The sequence below is a fragment of the Oncorhynchus kisutch genome, linkage group LG6, assembly GCF_002021735.2.
Source record: "Oncorhynchus kisutch isolate 150728-3 linkage group LG6, Okis_V2, whole genome shotgun sequence".
Taxonomy (NCBI): domain Eukaryota; kingdom Metazoa; phylum Chordata; class Actinopteri; order Salmoniformes; family Salmonidae; genus Oncorhynchus; species Oncorhynchus kisutch.
Window position 1 is genome coordinate 36804203 of NC_034179.2, and position 19074 is coordinate 36823276.

The 19074-nt window shown below is 43.6% G+C and overlaps 1 protein-coding gene across 2 annotated transcripts in view; it reads left to right on the forward strand.

Moving 5' to 3' along the window:
- The window catches only part of LOC109892768 (rho GTPase-activating protein 7), a 107176-nt gene extending 88728 nt beyond the window's left edge, over positions 1-18448 (forward strand). For both annotated transcript variants that reach the window (XM_020485535.2, XM_020485537.2), the window contains exons 5-14: positions 812-2208; positions 2415-2588; positions 6478-6637; positions 6845-7043; positions 7210-7423; positions 9384-9498; positions 10505-10726; positions 13153-13370; positions 13766-13939; positions 17346-18448. In XM_020485535.2, the coding sequence (XP_020341124.1) occupies positions 812-2208; positions 2415-2588; positions 6478-6637; positions 6845-7043; positions 7210-7423; positions 9384-9498; positions 10505-10726; positions 13153-13370; positions 13766-13939; positions 17346-17454 (2982 nt within the window). In that variant the 3' untranslated portion in view covers positions 17455-18448. The remainder of the gene's footprint in view (positions 1-811; positions 2209-2414; positions 2589-6477; positions 6638-6844; positions 7044-7209; positions 7424-9383; positions 9499-10504; positions 10727-13152; positions 13371-13765; positions 13940-17345) is intronic.
- Positions 18449-19074: the final 626 nt, after the last annotated feature.

Genomic DNA, 19074 nt, shown 5'->3' on the forward strand with positions numbered 1-19074 from the left:
GTGAAAACTCTCGAATTAATCATGTTGCATAATAATTTTCTACTTAAAGTCCCAGTGCAGTCATAAACTAGATTTTCCTATATTTGATATACATTTCCATAACTATGAGGTTGGAAGAGTACTGTGAAATTGTGAAAACGAATTCTAGATGAGTTTTCTAAGAGCTAGATGAAAAAGAGAAATTCAAATTCATTCTGTTTTGGTGGGATGGAGTTTTGGCCTTCCATAGTGACATCACCATGCGGTAAATAGACCAATAAGAGATTTCCTAACCTCTCTGCCAATAACCTCTCCTCCCCACTCAGACCACTCCCAGACAGTCCTCGTAAAATTTTTGCTTGTGAAATTATTATTTGCTAAGAAGCTATTCTTGACATTTTTGGATCATTTTAATAGAAAACAATCACATTAAGGTACTTAATTGTTACCCAGAAATTATTTGACATTGATATAAAAATGGCTGCATTGGACATTTTAATGTTCTCAGAGACTCGTTATCTCAGAATTTTGTTATCTTTGTGGAAGATATAATAAAGAAGGAAAATATATTTTAAAGATCTATATTTAAAATACTATATATATTATATATTTACAAAATAATATACATGGGGGGATTGGAAATGTTGCAGACAATTTACATTGATAGAGGCCAAAATCTATCTGCAAAATTAAAGCTGATCTACTCAAAAACATAAAAGAAATAAAACATATCTCTGAAGAGTTACACGATGTCCAGAAATAGTTGGCCCTGATTTTTTGTTGTTGAGACATGACTCATACAGTACCTTGATTATTGTCTTGTAATTCTTAGTTGGAGGAGTCAGAGGATGAGGAGCCCTGTGCCATCAGTGCCAAATGGGCCTACGAGAGGCAGACAAGGCGCTGGCGTCGACTAGAGGGGATGGGCTTCCTGTGTTTACCGGACAGCCATGATATGTCCCCGGGTGAATCCAACGACCGTCATGAGGTCTGCTCCCTCCACAGCACCAGCAGCACTGAGAGTGAGGGCCGCAAGACTGCCACTGATGACCAAGAGACCAGCAGGAGCTCGTCTCGATGCTCCTCCACCAACAAGACCATGTCCCTGGACACGTCGTTCAGCGGGCCCCCCTCCCCAGGGGGTGAGATGCTCGGCTTCAGCAGTGCTGAGGAGCGCTTCCCGGACAAGCCCCCCAGGAAGAAGGGCCCCAGTCTGCTGAGGAAGATGGAGAAGCTGCGTCTGAGGAGCACAACCACCCTCCGCTCCCCAAGCCACAGTGGCCACAGCAGAACCAGGCTGGTCATCTCTGGCCCCGTAATCCAGGTGGGTCTGGATGTCGAGCACAGGCTGAGACAGCTGCAGTGCCTGGACATCTCCACCCTGCAGGACAGGGATAGGGACCGGCCGGGCAGCCAGGCCTCCTCCTCACCATCCTCCCCCCACTCAGGCAGCAGCAGCCCCAGCACATCAGAGAGCAGCAGTACTGTCAGCACCCCAAGCCCCATCACCAGGGTACGCAGCAACTGCAAACGAACCGGCGGGGTCCAAGAACAGCACCAGGAAGGTCTCCACAGCGGCCCGGTCCGAGAGCTCCAAGACTACAAGGACGAGAGGAATAACCACGAGAGCCTGGTCTTCCAGATCCCCCAGGGACACAAGCCAGGAACGTTCCCCACTGCCCTCACTCACAACAATGTCCTGTTGCCCATAGACAATACCTCCGTCAACTGGAGAACTGGGAGCTTCCATGGGTACCGTGGGCGACGGAGTAGGGGGAGCGCAGCGGCCAAGGACCAGGATTCCCCCTGCTGCAGCCCCCCAGCCTCATTGGACCACCGGGCCAGTATCTATGACAACGTGCCGACAGGCCAGGTGATTGGCCAGGAGGTGGAGCATCACAGGGCGGTGGAGACGGAGGAGATCAGCGAAAACAATGACGTGTTCTCTGCGCTGGACAGTGTGATGGAGCGTATCAGCGGCCTGCAGCAACTCGTCAACACCTGGACGGACAAACTGTCAGAGGACTCTGACTCTGACTCTAACCGCGGCTCCACCCCCTCTCCCTGCCCCTCCTCCTCCTCCAACCACATCCACCTGGAGATCAAGGAGGCTGAGGCGCTGGGGCTGGGAGCCGTGGAGGGGGAGGGAGATGAGGACAGGGAGAGCCTAGAAAAAGAATCTGTGGATGGTGATGGCACAGAGGTTCAGTCACTACTTCGCAATATCAGGTGAGAACAGGCTGTGGAGAATGACAGCTGGCCTGAGCGCTCATTAAGAAGGCATATTGGAAGTTTATTACTCGTACATACAGATCCATTACTTATGTAATTGTATCATTGAGAATAAAAATGCAAATAGGTTTTGATAAATCATATTGTAAATGCATGAACTCTATCAGTGAACAAATCATTGTTCTGTTGTGTCTGTTCTATAGACGGAGCCAGCACCACTGGTCAAGCGAGCAGAGCCTTCCCTCAGTGACTGCCAGCAGCCCAGGGGTCGAGGCCCAGCCTGTCTCTCACCTCCACCTGCTGCGGAAGCTCTCCCTACTTAAACTCACCGCTCTCATGGACAAGTACTCCCCCTCCAGCAAGCAGGGCTGGAACTGGTAAGGAATGGGAGGGGAAGTGAAGAGGGGGGAGAGGGAGAGGAGAAATGGGATGGGGAAGGTAGAGTTGAGGTAGAGAAAAGGAAGGGTTGGACCAGAAGAATCAAAGGAAAGTGGTAGTGCGATGAGGCAAATGAGGAAGAGAAGGGGAAGTGAGGGAGGAAGGGCAGAAGAGGTGGAAGATTGGATGCAGAACTCACTATTTATGTGAAGTTGCAACCTTGCCTCTCACAAGACAAAACACAGGATGCTGTCAGAGCAATAAACCCCCCAATAAAGATGCACAAAAAATCAGCATCTGAAAAAGCCGGCATGACAAAGTATAACCTTCAGGCTAGATTCCTGGGGAAATTATAGACAGGTCCTCTTCTTTCCTTTGGGATAAGGAATGTAGCTGGGTAATATTCGATATGTGCAGTTGAAGTCGGAAGTTTACATACATCTTAGCCAAATACATTTAAACTCAGTTTTTCACAATTCCTGACATTTAATCCGAGTAAATATGCCCTGTCTTAGGTCAGTTAGGATCACCACTTTATTTCAAGAATGTGGAATGTCAGAATAATAGTAGAGAGAATAATTTATTCAGCTTTAGTTTCTTTCATCACATTCCCAGTGGGTCAAACGTTTACATACACTCAATTAGTATTTGGTAGCATTGCTTTTAAATTGTTTAACTTGGGTCAAACGTGTCGGGTAGCCTTCCACAAGCTTCAAACAATAAGTTGGGTGAATTTTTGCCCATTCCTCCCTGACAGAGCTTGTGTAACTGAGTCAGGTTTGTAGGCCTCCTTTCTTGCACACGCTTTTTCAGTTCTGCCCACAAATGTTCTATAGGATTGAGGTCAGGGCTTTGTGACGGCCACTCCAATACCTTGACTTTGTTGTCTTTAAGCCATTTTGCCACAACTTTGGAAGTATGCTTGGGGTCATTGTCCATTTGGAAGACCCATTTGCGACCAAGCTTTAACTTCCTGACTGATGTCTTGAGATGTTGCTTCAATATATCCACATAATTTTCCGTCCTCGTGATGCCATCTATTTTGTGATGTGCACCAGTCCCGCCTGCAGCAAAGCACCCTCACAACATGATGCTGCCACCCCTGTGCTTCACGGTTTGGATGGTGTTCTTCTGCTTGCAAGCCTCCCTCTTTTTCCTCCAAACATAACAATGGTCAATATGGTCAAATAGTTTTATTTTTGTTTCTTCAGACCAGAGGACATTTCTCCAAAAAGTACAATCTTTGTCCCCATGTGCAGTTGCAAACCGTAGACTGATTTTTTTATGGTGGTTTTGGAGCAGTGGCTTCTTCCTTGCTGAGCGGCCTTTCAGGTTATGTCGATATAGGACTCGTTTTACTGTGGATATAGATACTTTTGTACCTGTTTCCTCCAGCATCTTCACAAGGTCCTTTGCTGTTGTTCTGAGATTGATTTGCACTTTTCACACCAAAGTTTGTTCATGTCTAGGGAGACAGAACGAGTCTCCTTCCCGAGCGGTATGGCGGCTGCGTGGTCCCATGAAGTTTATACTTACATACTATTGTTTGTACAGATGAACGTGGTACCGTCAGGCGTTTGGAAATTGCTCCCAAGGATGAACCAGGCTTGTGGGGGTCTACAGTTGTTTTTCTGATGTCTTGGCTGATTTATTTTGATTTTCCCATGATGTCAAGCAAAGAGGCACTGAGTCTGAAGGTAGGCCTTGAAATACATCCACAGGTACACCTCCAATTGACTCAAATTATGTTAATTTGCCTATCAGAAGCTTCTAAAGCCATGACATAACTTTCTGGAATTTCCCAAGCTGTTTAAAGGCACAGTCAACTTAGTGTATGTAAACTTCTGACCCACTGGAATTGTGATACAGTGAATTATAAGTGAAATAATCTGTCTGTAAACAATTGTTGGAAAAATTACTTGTGTCATGCACAAAGTAGATGTCCTAACCGACTTGCCAAAACTATAGTTCATTTTTAGGGACATTTCATCTCGACGGTTGACGGCAGTGACCTCCAAATAGCATTACATGGGATGATGTATGAGAACTCAGCACATCCCAATCAGTTCTGTCAGAATGAGTTATTACTTTTCATTGTTTGTAGCTATTTCCTCACCAATGTTTCAAAACCTGATCCCCAAAACTTGGCTACCCCACTAATAAAGTGTTTGACATTGTTAGTTTGTGTAGCCAACTGGGGGAAAAGGGATTGCTTAAGGCAAGAGGACAGGGTAATTGACTTTTTGAGAGCAGAGTAATTGGGCTATTTGTTTTAACAATCATTGAGCTAACTACAAAAGAAATAACCTACTCCAGCCTCTCTTCGCTTTTCCATTGATCCTGTGCTTCAGTATTCTGCACCCTCACTGCTGTGGAACTAGCTTCATTCCAGACAAGTGGTGTCTTGTATTTGCTGTGGCCAAACACCTTTCCCCTTGGCTTTCTCTCTAAATACACACACACACACACACACACACACACACACACACACACACACACACACACACACACACACACACACACACACACACACACACACACACACACACACACACACACACACACACACACACACACAGTGAGTGAGAGTAAGACACACAGAGAAAAACACACCTACTAACACTATGACACACACACAATCACATTAAATCACTAGCAGAACACCATTACGGTAATGAAATGAGGTGGACGCAGCAGATATCTTTTAATTGAACAGCTGAAAACTATAATGGAAATGCTGCTTGTAATGGGAGAGAGCACTATCAACGAGAATCATGCTGTATGAAAATGTGTGAATTTAATTCCAGTAGTAGGTTCATTTCTGCAATCATACATTTGATTGGCTCTGAAGCTTGATATCTCAAGGTGCCTGAACTTGATTTATGGAAGAATAATGAGGGGGAGGCTTTAAATGGTCTTCATGTTATCTCCTCAGCTACACAGGCCGTTACCCCGGCACTTGCTGGCTTATAAAAACATCCTATTCAGCAAATAAACCAATTGGGCTTTAAAAGAAATGTCCCATCTGAGTTTTACACAAAGCCCTCTTCTAAGAGCATGTGTGCTCAAATGAAAAAAATATTATAGTGTATACTATGGTAGGAATACTATAGTATTCACTGTAGTCTTTTTACAGACTTTACTGTAGTATTTACTGTAGATTTCTGTAGTATTTACAGTTTACCATAGTATAAATGGTGTTGTAAAAAAAAGTATATACTACCATGTTTTTGCGGACTGTAGTATACTGTAGTATTTTCTGTGGTATTTTTGCGGACTGTAGTAAACTGTAGTACTTACTGTAGTGTTTTTGGGGACATTACTGTAGTATTTACTAATGTTTTTGTTTTATTATCTTTGATATAGAAGTGGGGGGCTTTCTCCCTGAGGAAACCTACTGTAGAAATATTAAAATAGCACGTTTTCCATAACCTGTAGGTAGGTAGGACTGGGTTCTGAGTGGAGAGTTTTCTATAATCTGTAGGTAACAATATATGGGGCGGCAGGGTAGCCTAGTCATTAGAGTGATGGACTAGTAACTGAAAGGTTGCAAGTTCAAATCCCCGAGCTGACAAGGTACAAACCTGTCGTTCTGCCCCTGAACAGGCAGTTAACCCACTGTCCCATGTGCTTCTACACCTGCATTGCTTGCTTTTTGGGGTTTTAGGCTGGTTTTCTGTACAGCACTTTGTGATATCAGCTAATGTACGAATTTGATTTGATTTGTTCCTAGGCCGCCATTGAAAATAAGAATTTGTTCTTAACTGACTTGCCTAGTTAAATAAAGATAAAATATGGTCTATACTTAGCATGCAGGTTTCAGTTTTAACCTGGTTATCTTCAACATCAAGCCTTGACCACCATATTGTATTGTTTATCTCCCCTCAGGACGTTCCCCAAGCCCCCGCGGAAGGCCAAGGCTCAAGAGCTGAAGGGCAGGAGGGTGTTTGGTGTATCCCTCCTCCACAGTATGCAGCAGACAGGGGAACCTCTACCCCCTAGCATCCTCAAGGCTCTATTCTATCTGAGAACAGAGTGTCTCGATCAGGTACTGGACTCTTTAACCTCCTGTACCACCAGTAGATGTAGTATTGCTCATACATTATTCAAGAAATAGTTAGGGTCAGGCTTTAAAGGGACAGTTCACCCCAATTTCAAAGTTGGTTTGATGTTTTCATATCTAAAATGGTCTGATATACCCCCCCACCCCCACCCCCCTCAGGTGAGACTCACCTTCACTCTCTCATCCCCTCAGGTGGGTCTGTTCCGTAAGTCGGGGGTGAAGTCTCGTATCCAGTACCTGCGTGACATGGTGGAGGCAGACCCAGAGGGTGCGTCTTACGAGGGCCAATCAGCATTCGATGTGGCTGATATGGTGAAACAGTATTTCAGAGATCTACCAGAACCTGTGTTCTCCAGCAAACTCTGCGAGTCCTTCCTGCATATCTACCAATGTAAGTGGACAGAATCTGCGTGACTGACTGTACTACCTAATCATAATGTTAATGATGGTTAAGTAGGCATTGTGAAACCAATTTTAGACATTTTTACAGTATAATCAAACCTAATCAATCCACCACTCCAGTCTAACATCGCTCACCCCTTCCTCATCCTCCACAGACTTCCCCAAAGACCAGCAGTTCTGTGCGGCCCAGGCGGCCATCTTCCTCCTGCCAGATGAGCACAGGGAGGCCCTGCAGACACTCCTCCTCTTCCTCCGAGATGTGGTGGGCTGCGTGGACGAGAACCAGATGACCCCCACCAACATCGCTGTGTGCCTTGCCCCCTCTCTCTTCCACCTCAACACTCTGAAGAGAGAGGGCAATCCAGCCAGGTACGGTGCACCGCCTTCTGGGAAGGAGGAAGTCGTCAAGTTGCCCCTGGAATCTAGGGTCTAGATGCTGATCTAAGATCAGTTTGGTGGATTTGGCCCTTATTGTTGAAGTTAGGATTGGGGGAGTGTAAGGTGACCCTGGAACGGTGCAACTTCTAGACGAGAAGTGGTCTGGGTCCCACATTGTTAAAGTCCCTCTTACCAGCTTCGCCCTGATGCTAGGACAGTAGAGTCCTTGCCCATCTCCCGAAAATTGTCTGAAACCCTACCTCTTGAAAGAGTATCTTAAATCTTTCCCCCCAACCCCTCAAAAAAACACTTGCTCTTGTCTTTTCCTACTAACACTGATTTGCCGATAACTTCTTTATTGAGGAAAAATGTACTTACTACGACTGTGACATGTGGTTGCCTCACTTAGCTATCTTTAGATGAATGCACTAACTGTAAGTCGCTCTGGATAAGAGTGTCTGCTAAATGACTAAAATGTACATGTAAAATGTCTTCCGTTGTTGCAAAAGATTACTCTGGTACACTTTGCTTTGTGTTCATCGCCACAACGGCAGATTTAAAATGGTCTGTTTTTGACATGTTGTTTTAGTTTTTCCTTCTTATGCTGTGTCAGATTCATGGGTTTTTTAAATTCCTAGAGATTACATCAACTGTAGTAATCTAGTCAAAACCCTATTTCCCTGTGTGGTAATGAATAGCTGTCAGCTGGGTTTATTTTTTTAAATTGTATTTATATATTTTTTATTTACCTAGACAAGTCAGTTAAGAACAAATTCTTATTTTACAATGACAGCCTACCCTGGCCAAACCCTCCCCTAATGACGCTAGGCCAATTGTGCGCCACCCTATGTGACTCCTGATCACAGCTGGTTGTGACACAGCCCAGGATCAAACCAGGGTCTGTAGTGATGCCTCTAGCACTGAGATGAAGTGCCTTAGACCGCTGTGCCACTCGGGAGTTTAATCACAGCGTGAGAGAGAAACTTATGTAACCCTACTGAATCTCCCATCTGGCCTTTCTCAGATAGAGGAGATGTAATATCTGTAATACTAGTCCGCTGGTTACTACAAGAGAATGGGAAGGAGAGGGAGTGGGAGAAAGGGAGGGAAAGAGGGAGAGTGACAGGAAGAGGGAAAGAGAGAAAGAGGGAGGGAGAGAGAAAGAGATGGCCCAAGTGACTCATTTTTTAAAACACATCAGTCTTTGAACTTTGTTTTTGACTCTGGCACTCTCATTAACTTCACAAGACTGGTTATCTGTAGTTGTTGGCTCTGAAGTGAAGCGCTGTGAAGATAGACACTCGCACACACACACGCACACAGACACACACACACTCAGCTGCACACACTCTGCTGACACCCTGTATTCTGACAGCATGACAAGAAGTTCCACTTCACATCGAAAAGTGGCATCGTGGACCTAGTGATGTCACATAGCACAGGCCTGATTGTGTCTGATGTAGAGACAATATACCTCTCCTCCTCCCCCTCTCTTCCTCCTCCTCCTCGTATAATGCCAGCCTGTCCAGGGGAGCCAGTTGGCTCAACCATTTCCCCACAGGCTGTCAGAGTAGAGCACAGATGGAAGTCATAACACAACACAATAAACACTCTGTATCTCCCATCACTGGAAACAGAGCTATGCCTTGAAACATGTCACACTAGGAACAATGACCCGAACAAATAAACTCTACTCCCATGAACTGTAGTGTTGTGGCACATTGTGCTTCAAGGATACAGGGATGTTAGTAAAAATGTAACTGCTTTGCTTTTGCGACATGTTTTTCTTGGTTTGGAAGTCGATGCTGACGTTTCTTTTTACATAAGCATTGAATACCAGTCTGCTTGCAAGGATCTCCAAAAACTGTAGGCGAGTATAGAGTAATGGCAAATCAGTACCCCCGAAATCTTTAACTCTGATGTAATGACATTACCTGTTTCTCTGACCTAGGTCGAGCCACAGGAAGTACAGCCTGGGTAGGCCTGACCAAAGGGACCTGAGTGAGAACCTGGCCGCTACACAGGGCCTTGCCCACATGGTGACAGAGTCCCTACGCCTCCTTCAGGTACACACTACAGTACAGTTACAGTATAGCCTGTTCTAGCCACACTAATTAACATCACATGTGCACAGTGTGAGGGTGTTACAAGACTCAGCACAGCACACACCACTCTCTCATGAGTGTACTCTCACTGTGCAGTAGTATTTACTGTACAGTACATTAGAAAAAGCAGGAAGGCACTTCCCTATTGTTCACAACCGTAAACGGCAGGGTGGCCTTGGGGCGGCAGGGTAGCCTAGTGGTTAGAGTGTTGGACTAGTAACCGGAAGGTTGCAAGTTCAAACCCCCGAGCTGACAAGGTACAAATCTGTCATTCTGCCCCTGAACAGGCAGTTAATCCACTGTTCCTAGGCCGTCATTAAAAATAAGATTTTTTTCTTAACTGACTTGCCTAGTTAAATAAAGGTAAAGTAAATAAAAAACCAGGGATGGCAACTTTGATGGGGTGGGGGCCACAGGAAAACAGAGGGGCCACAGTGGCTTGTGGGTCCCATATCCATATACCCCTGCCAACCATGTTTTCAAAATTGCACCTTGTAAATTCTATTATTCTAACTCTCAACAGTAAATTGAGACTTTGACTAAGTTCCTAAAAAATGAAACATTTATTTAAACAATTTATGTATTTTTGTGTGAAATTGGTCCACGGACCTACAAAAGGGGAGCCCGCGGGCCACCAGTTGCACGTTCCTGCTATAAACCATCTGCAGGGGAAATGAAATGAAGAGGCACTTCATCTATGTTATTCAGTTCAGTCAGTTCATTGCATTGCATTTACTTGATGAAACAGAATAAAAAATATTAGAAAACAAGAATTTATGAATGCCAAAAACAGGCTCTTAGTCACCATATCTTCGCTTGATGTAATAGCATATAGATTGGTCAAGAAGTCATACAGTATATCTTGTGACAGACGTTATCATGCAATATTTGGATCTGGGTGTCAAGATTAAGTCATATGTGACCTTATGTGGAAAAAGTCTAGCTAACTCTTCCTCTCTCTTTCCAGCTTCCAGAGTTCTGGCCAGACCAGAGTGTGTGCAGCCCCAGTGAGGAGGCTCTCTGGGCGGATGGGGGTCGGAGTTCGCCCTCTCAGGGTGGGGAGGAGGAGCAGGATGAGAGGGCCAGACTGGACCAGACCACCCAGCACCTGCTGAGAGAGGCCAGGGAGAAAAGCCAAGGCTGGGAGTTGTGCTCTGGACCAGACCAAGTGGACCTGGCCATTAAGAAGGTGTGCGATGGAATCTGATGTAATTAATGAATGAATGACAAACAAATGAATGGATGGATGAATTAAGGAACTAACAAATGAATGAAATAGTCAAATAACATATAATAGATACATTATATCACAAAAGTGAGTACACCCCTCACATTTTTGTAAATATGAGTATATCTTTTTATGTGACAACACTGAAGAAATGACACTTTGCTACAATGTAAAGTGGTGAGTGTACAGCTTGTATAACAGTGTACATTTGCTGTCCCCTCAAAATAACTCAACACACAGCCATTAATGTCTAAACCGCTGGTAACAAAAGTGAGTACACCTCTAAGTGAAAATGTCCAAATTGGGCCCAAAGTGTCAATATTTTGTGTGGCCATCATTTTCCAGCACTGCTTTAACCCTCTTGGGCATGGAGTTCACCAGAGCTTCACAGGTTGCCACTGGAGTCCTCTTCCACTCCTCCATGGTGACATCACGGAGCTGGTAGATGTTAGAGACCTTGCACTCCTCCACCTTCCATTTGAGGATGCCCCACATATGCTCAATAGGGTTTAGGTCTGGAGACATGCTTGGCCAGTCCATCACCTTAACCCTCAGCTTCTTTAGCAAGGCAGTGGTCGTCTTGGAGGTGTGTTTGGGGTCGTTATCATGTTGGAATACTGCCCTGCGGCCCAGTCTCTGAAGGGAGGGGATCATGCTCTGCTTCAGTATGTCACAGTACATGTTGGCATTCATGGTTCCCTCAATGAACTGTAGCTCCCCAGTGCCGGCAGCACTCATGCAGCCCCAGACCATGACACTCCCACCACCATGCTTGACTGTAGGCAAGACACACTTGTCTTTGTACTCCTCACCTGGTTGCCGCCACACACGCTTGACACCATCTGAACCAAATACGTTTATCTTGGTCTCATCAGACCACAGGACATGGTTCCAGTAATCCATGTCCTTAGTCTGCTTGTCTTCAGCAAACTGTTTGCGGGCTTTCTTGTGCATCATCTTTAGAAGAGGCTTCCTTCTGGGACGACAGCCATGCAGACCAATTTGATGCAGTGTACGCCGTATGGTCTGAGCACTGACAGGCTGACCCCCCCACCCCTTCAACCTTTGCAGCAATGCTGGCAGCATTCATACGTCTATTTCCCCCAAAGACAACCTCTGGATATGACACTGAGCACGTGCACTCAACTTCTTTGGTCGACCATGGCGAGGCCTGTTCTGAGTGGAACTTGTGCAGTTAAACCGCTGTATGGTCTTGGCCACTGTGCTGCAGTTCAGTTTCAGGGTCTTGGCAATCTTCTTATAGTCCAGGCCATCTTTATGTAGAGCAACAATTCTTTTTTTCAGATCCTCAGAGAGTTCTTTGCCATGAGCTGCCATGTTGAACTTCCAGTGACCAGTCAGTATGAAGGAGTGTGAGAGTGATGACACCAAATTTAACACACCTGCTCCCCATTCACACCTGAGACCTTGTAACACTAACGAGTCACATGACACCAGGGAGGGAAAATGGCTAATTGGGCCCAATTTGGACATTTACACTTAGGGGTGTACTCACTTTTGTTGCCAGCAGTTTAGACATTCATGGCTGTTTGTTGAGTTATTTTGAGGGGACAGAAAATGCACACTGTTATACAAGCTGTACACTCACCACTTTACATTGTAGCAAAGTGTCATCTCTTCAGTGTTGTCAAAATGAAAAGATATACTCAAATATTTACAAAAATGTGAGGGGTGTACTCATTTTTGTGATATACTGTAAAAGTTACTGCTTGGTTACAGTGACCCCCCCCCCCCCCCCCCTGGTCACATGGTTGTGAAATGTTTTTTCTGAGAGCACACCAAAACAACAACACCTATAAAGAATACTGCTGACTATTAAAATGGTTATTATGTATGAGTCAACATCGAAACACCATTGATTGCCCAGTTAGTCAGACCAATTAACCTTTTACTGCAGTGGACTAAATCAGGGTTATGCAGTGTTTCTTGGTAGTCCTAAATAAATCTACTTTGAAACAAAATAATACACCTCACACACATGGTTATGGGCAACAACAAAAAAAAACTGTCCAATGTCAGATATGGATTGGAAATGTATTCAATTTTGAGTTTGCATCCCAATATAACACTTTATATACATCACAGAAGACTGAAATAAGACAAAACCGTTTGACATAAAAACACCAGATTTTCAGTGTTTTAAAAACATAATGTTTAGTAATTATGGAATTATTTTTTAATTTTTTTAAATGGAATTATGAAAAATATGAATAACATTCCACCAATGAGGCCACTAGAGGGCCACTATTTGGTCATTTGACTGCAGGAAAGCACACTGAGAATTTGAGCTGAGATATGTTCAAAATCAGATTCTCACAATAGGTCTCAAACACTCTTCCTCTCCTTCCCCGCCCTCTCCATACCAGGTGGATGACGGCTGGCCGCTGCGGTTGTGGAAGGGCTCTGTTGAGGTGGATGCCCCCCAGAAAGAGGCCCTCCAGCGGGTCCTGAGGGAGCAGGGTCTTTGGGAGAAGACCCTCAAACAGTCAGCAGTAGTCCAGACCCTGACAAAGGACACTGAGATCTATCGCTACCTCCTGCAGGGCCTGGGACCCCGACCGCCACTGGAGCACCTCCTGCTCAGGTAATCAGGTGTTGCCAGGCCAATTCTGCACAGCGCTGCACGATGCTGCATGGGTCTTTAGGCAGGCTGCTGACTCTGCTGAGTAGAAGGGACAGATGAGTCAGGGACAAACAGAGTTCAGCTTGGACTTGAACACTCTGGCTAAAGTTGTTTTGACATGTTGCTTGTTACTGTACTGTACCATTGCTACATGTTGGCATCACGGTGAATAATGAAAGAGCTAGTTTATACTAATCATGTTACATTAGTGTCAAAGTCAAAGGAATGTTGACTGTTTACTCAAACACCTAGTCAAATGGTGGCTGAATATCTGAGGGTCTATTTCTCATGGAGCTTGATTCTGAAAGTCTGTTTTTAAATTAACCAGAAGAATCTTCTACAATTTTCTCATGCAGGACCTGGCAGTCAGACCCGTCGGCCGGACCTGTTTATGTGTCAGCTGTATCTACAGAGCACCCTGAGGCCCCCATGGAGGGGGTGCGAGCCCAGGTCCTCTCTTGTCTCTATTTGATAGAACCCCTAGGGACCAAGAGGTCCCGACTCACACACCTCTGTCGCACAGATACCAGGTAGGCAAGACCGTGGGAGGGAGGGGGGGAGGGAGGGAGAATGAGAGGGGAGGGAGGGGAGAGAAAATGCACAGCCTTTAAAAAATATATATCCAGAGTCACGCTTATTCTTTACCTTCTGTAATGAGATATTCTCTGCTTTTGACTGCACCAGTATCTCAAGTGCGATCACTGCCTCTCAAAAGAGGCACACTCATCTAGAGAAGGAAAAGAATGAATAGAAAGGCACCCCTGGTGCACACATGATTTAGCCCTCTTCACATTTCCTTATAGATTTGCTGCTTCTTACCTGATTCATTTATTCCCTGCATGATTCTGCTGGGTTGTTCTGTAGAGTACCGCTGTTTCCATTTGTTTCGGCCGATTTAATGAAACAAGCCATGCAATGAAAAACAGGTGTCTAGAAGCACACACAGAGAGAGAGAAGGGGGATGAGAGGGAGATAGAAAAGTGTGAAAGGGAATGAGGGGGGCATAGAGAGGGACAGCAGGAGAGAGTGTTCTCCCCTGCATTATACTGGGCGCTATTGTGCTGCTCCAATAGCCCACCATCAGTAGGGGTAGTTGACTACTCACTTGGGGCACGATTCCGATGTAGAAATTTACGTCATTCCTAAGCAAGCGTTTCCTATACACTTCTGAGTATTTGGTATTCAGACTTACCTTATTCAGTTGCATAACAGGCTTTGCAAGTGTGGTTCCCTTGTGCATGCTGAATAAATGTTATTCAACCACTGAAAACCCTCCCACTTGGTGGCCAACAGATTTTCTTGTGGAGTTTTAACTCAATAGGGTTATTAGTACATTTCTCTTAAGCCATCCCTTTAAAAATGGTGGACATTTCATTCTAATTTTGTTGACAGACTAGAATACATTGAGAGAACGGTTGTAGAAAATAGGGATCAATGAAATACAGTATGTGCATATTAGTCTTCATTTCAACACCAACTGGCAGATTTAAAAAATACTCCGATTTTGTAGATTATTTTTGGCACATTTTAGCATTGGTGGAAAAAGTACCCAATTACTATACTTGAGTTAAAGTTAAGATAACTTAAAAGAAAATGACTCAAGTGAAAGTCGCCTAGTAAAATACTGCTTTAGTAAAAGTATTTGGTTTTAAATGTACTTAAGTATCAAAAGTAAGAGTATAAAGCATTTCAAATGTCTTATATTAAGCAAACCAGATGACACGATTTTCTTTTTTTTTCTTTTTACGGATAGCCTGGGGCACACTCAGACATGCATCATTTACAAACAAAGCGTTTGTGTTTAGTGAGTCTGCCAGACCAGAGGCAGACTGCTAAGCATTCAAAATGTATCAACTACTTTTGGGTGTCAGGGAAAATGTAAGGAGTAAAAAGTACATTATTATCTTTAGGAATGTAGTGGAGTAAAAGTTGTCAAAAATATAAATAGTAAAGTACAGATACGCCAAAAAACTAAGTAGTACTTAAAAGTATTTTTACTCTACACTGCATTTTAGGATTAGGAAAAACTGTATGAATCATACAAAAAAACAGGTTTGAGGGGCTTTTACGGAAAAAATACACTGATGAATAAAAAAATTCCACATTCAGTTCTTTAACACATGGTGATGTTGGTAGACTAGTGTCCATAGAATTATAATAGGGAGAATAGTGTACAATAGTACTGTGGGTTATACCCTCATCCATTGCCTGCATTAACCATGGAACTGTGTAATGACACAGCCAAGTATTGCGCCATGCGTCAGGTTCAAACTTACTGCTTGGTCTGCGCTCCCCTCCATAACGACTTAATGTATTTTTTTATATTATCTACTGGTACTAATGAACCTCAGCAACAACCACACGGCCGTGATAGCGTTTACAGAGGAAGCAAATGAAGGTAAATGAAACAATGTAATTAAATGGAATGATAATTTAGGCTATAGGCCTACTAACTGAAGGGAACTAACATTAAATTGCCAGTTGAATGTGTTGTTTTTAGACCTACTGACAGTAGATACTGATTGTGGCAAATCTTGATAGAAATAGGAAACAGAGAAAGTCGAGGGAGCCTATAATTAAGACATTCGAGAGTTCTCATCCCTGCAAGATAGAAGGCCATATAATTACAATTCTGCATAATGGCACAGCATGCTTCAGTTTGCTGCCATATGACTGGTTTCACATTTGTCTCCAGCGATTCTAAGATACATATAAAACAAGAGTCATTTATATTTACAATGCCCTTATCCAAATGGATTACAAATGTACCTACTGGAGCTCTTACCAATAGCTCTTATTTAGTTGTAAATTATAGTGCATGGAGAATGGTGTTATTTCAATCAGAAAAAAGTCGAAACTTTATCCACTTGGAACCGGTAGGTTCGCTAGACCTTATTCAAATAAAATCATATTTGTCACATACACGTGTTTAGCAGATGTTATTGCGGGTGTAGCAAAATGCTTGTATTCATGGTTTCCTCTCGCGTAAAATTGGTGTAATTATTAGGGAATAAAGTGGAGATCAGAATACGGTGTATCTTAGACACTCCTCCGCCACACCTTCATTTATTCAATCTCCATCCAAAACAAAGTGCAGGTGAATAGCACACTTTAGTTCAAGGTCGGAATACGCATAGAGAGAAAAGTGCATAAAAGGGAATTCCGTTCCATTTACGAGTGCTTAATTCTGTTCAGAATCAGGGCCTCAACCACACACTCATCACACTAGGCAGCACAGAGAGATTTGAACTAGACGGTTTGCCAACAAGACAGATTCACACGATTATGATGATTATCTCTGCAGGGTTTTCTCACTTCATTACATCAGAACTGAGCGGTAACGGAGATAACATCTCTGCCTCATTCTACTCTCTTTAAATACTCATAGAAGAGAGCTTTGCAGGCCTAACATATTGGGTTTATTTGCAGAGCTAGTGGCTTTAGGTTTTGAGTACTTGTTGGCTTATCGTCGATAATCAACTCACTGTTCTTTGGTCTGCTGAGTGTAATAGTGAAAGCCAATGACACTGATATCGAGGAAATTGAAAGTGAAATGTACTTTGTCAGTGTGTCTCTTACACCAAGGTTTGGTTGCGTTCCAGGCAGACTATATTGCAGTCATGCTATATCCCACTGGGCACAGATGTCAATTCAACATCTATTCCACATTGGTTTGACGTAATTTCATTGAAATGACATGGAAACAAAGTTGATTCAACCACTGTGTGCCCAGTGGGATACAGCAACCAATGGTTCCTCGTCAAGTCATTTACTTTGCAGTCACGCATCAGATTGCTATATAATATGGTTATGTCTGGCAGGCAACTGCAATGTAGTCTGCCTGAAATGCGGCCTTTGTGTCTATCTGACTGTCTCATCTGAACCCTGGTGATGCTTCGTGTGTACTACCTTCCTGTTACTGTGTGTGATGTCCAGGGGGCGATCCAAGGAATGGCACAACAGAGTGAGTGGACACCTACTGGCCTCCAACCTTCTGGCTATCAGAGACTCATTCAGACCAGACCACAGTGAGACCAAGATCTAAGTAATAGCTCCGAGACAGAACCCAGTCCTCATCTACCCCGAGAGGAGGACAGATGAGGAGAGAACAACACAAACAGACAGAAGCCTGCAGGCATACAGCTGTAGCAGAGAGGACTGAAGGAGGGGGTGGAAGGCAGGAGGGGGAGCTGAGAAGTCATCTTAAACCCAAGACCTGATATGAATTCCAGAAACATATATATTTTTTTATGGAGACAATTGCCCCTGCGGACTCGCAGCAGGGGTTGTCTGATGAAGTGTTCAGGTGGAGGCGGCTGAGCTTTTCATTATCAAGAGTTATATGGGAGCCTGCCACCATGATGGAACATCTCATCCCATTTGAGTGACTGTTTCAGGCCTAATGCATGGCAGGGGGGCCTCCGACAGAGCGCTGCCAGACACCACAGGTTTTAAGAGTTAATAACAGGACCTGGGTAACAGTTCAGATATACCAAGAGCAGATCTACCTCTTCGGAGAGAAAAGCCTCGGTTGCATCACGCTTTGAAGCGGGACAAAGTTAAGGATTCAGGAAAGCTTCCTCTTGCAGTTGTGAATTGGGAAGATTCTCATGTACATGTGTGCCATTGTGGCAGATATTCTGCGAGGCACATTGTACTCTGTATTTATTATTTTACTGTCAAAGGGATTGTCTAATTACTTCATTTTAGTTGTATGTGTGTATTTGACTTGACACTTGTGTTTCTCTGGTAATGTTGTAAACTTCAAAATGTATCACAGTATACTCACTAAAAGGGTCAGTTACACTATGTTTATAGATGTACATATTCATGAATGTGTAGTTTATCTAATTACATTTTATTATTGACTTTTATTATTCCTCAAAATTATTTAACAAAATATTTGTATTCAGAAATATTCAAATAGATTTACTTAAATATTGGTTTTCAAGCTTTAGGAAAACTGCAGCATACCCTTTTTGTAATACGTGTGTTGAATCAAAATGACAACTGATTAAAATGTTGATTTCTCTAGTCTTCTTGCTTTGTTTGTGTGTGTTGTTGTGATAGTCTGCTTGAATCCCAGCCAGCCAGTCACACTGATTGTTTTCTCTGAAGACCCTGAAATAGCTAACAGCCAGAGGAAGATGACGTCACTCAGTGCTTTTATCACACAGAAGATTTACAGGTCTGGGCTTATGATGATGTTGATTTCCAAAGACAAAAATTCTCTCCCTCCCTGTTACAATATGCTTAGGAAATGATTTACGCTGTCAAACTGCCCACTCGTGTCATATTTGCATAATGACATTTGCATATCTTATTGATTAATCTCCTAGATCACATTATTGAATCCCCTTTAAGCACCTAGTACTGAGGCATTCTCCTAAGATCATGAATATGCTGAATAACTGCATGTGAAGGAGAAGTCAAAATACCTCACGTGGTTAGGCTGGATATAAAAGGGGATTTTGTTGAATTTCTATAACAGTCTTTTAGAATAGAAACGTATAGCTTATAACAGGGCTAGTGCCTGTGGCGAAGATTTCAGATTGGGTTTGGGTAACGCCATCCCATATGGTTGAGCAATCCGGAAGTGTGACAACTTGATTCTGGTTGCGTTTACATGTTCAGCCCAATTCTGAACTTTTTTTTCACGAATTGA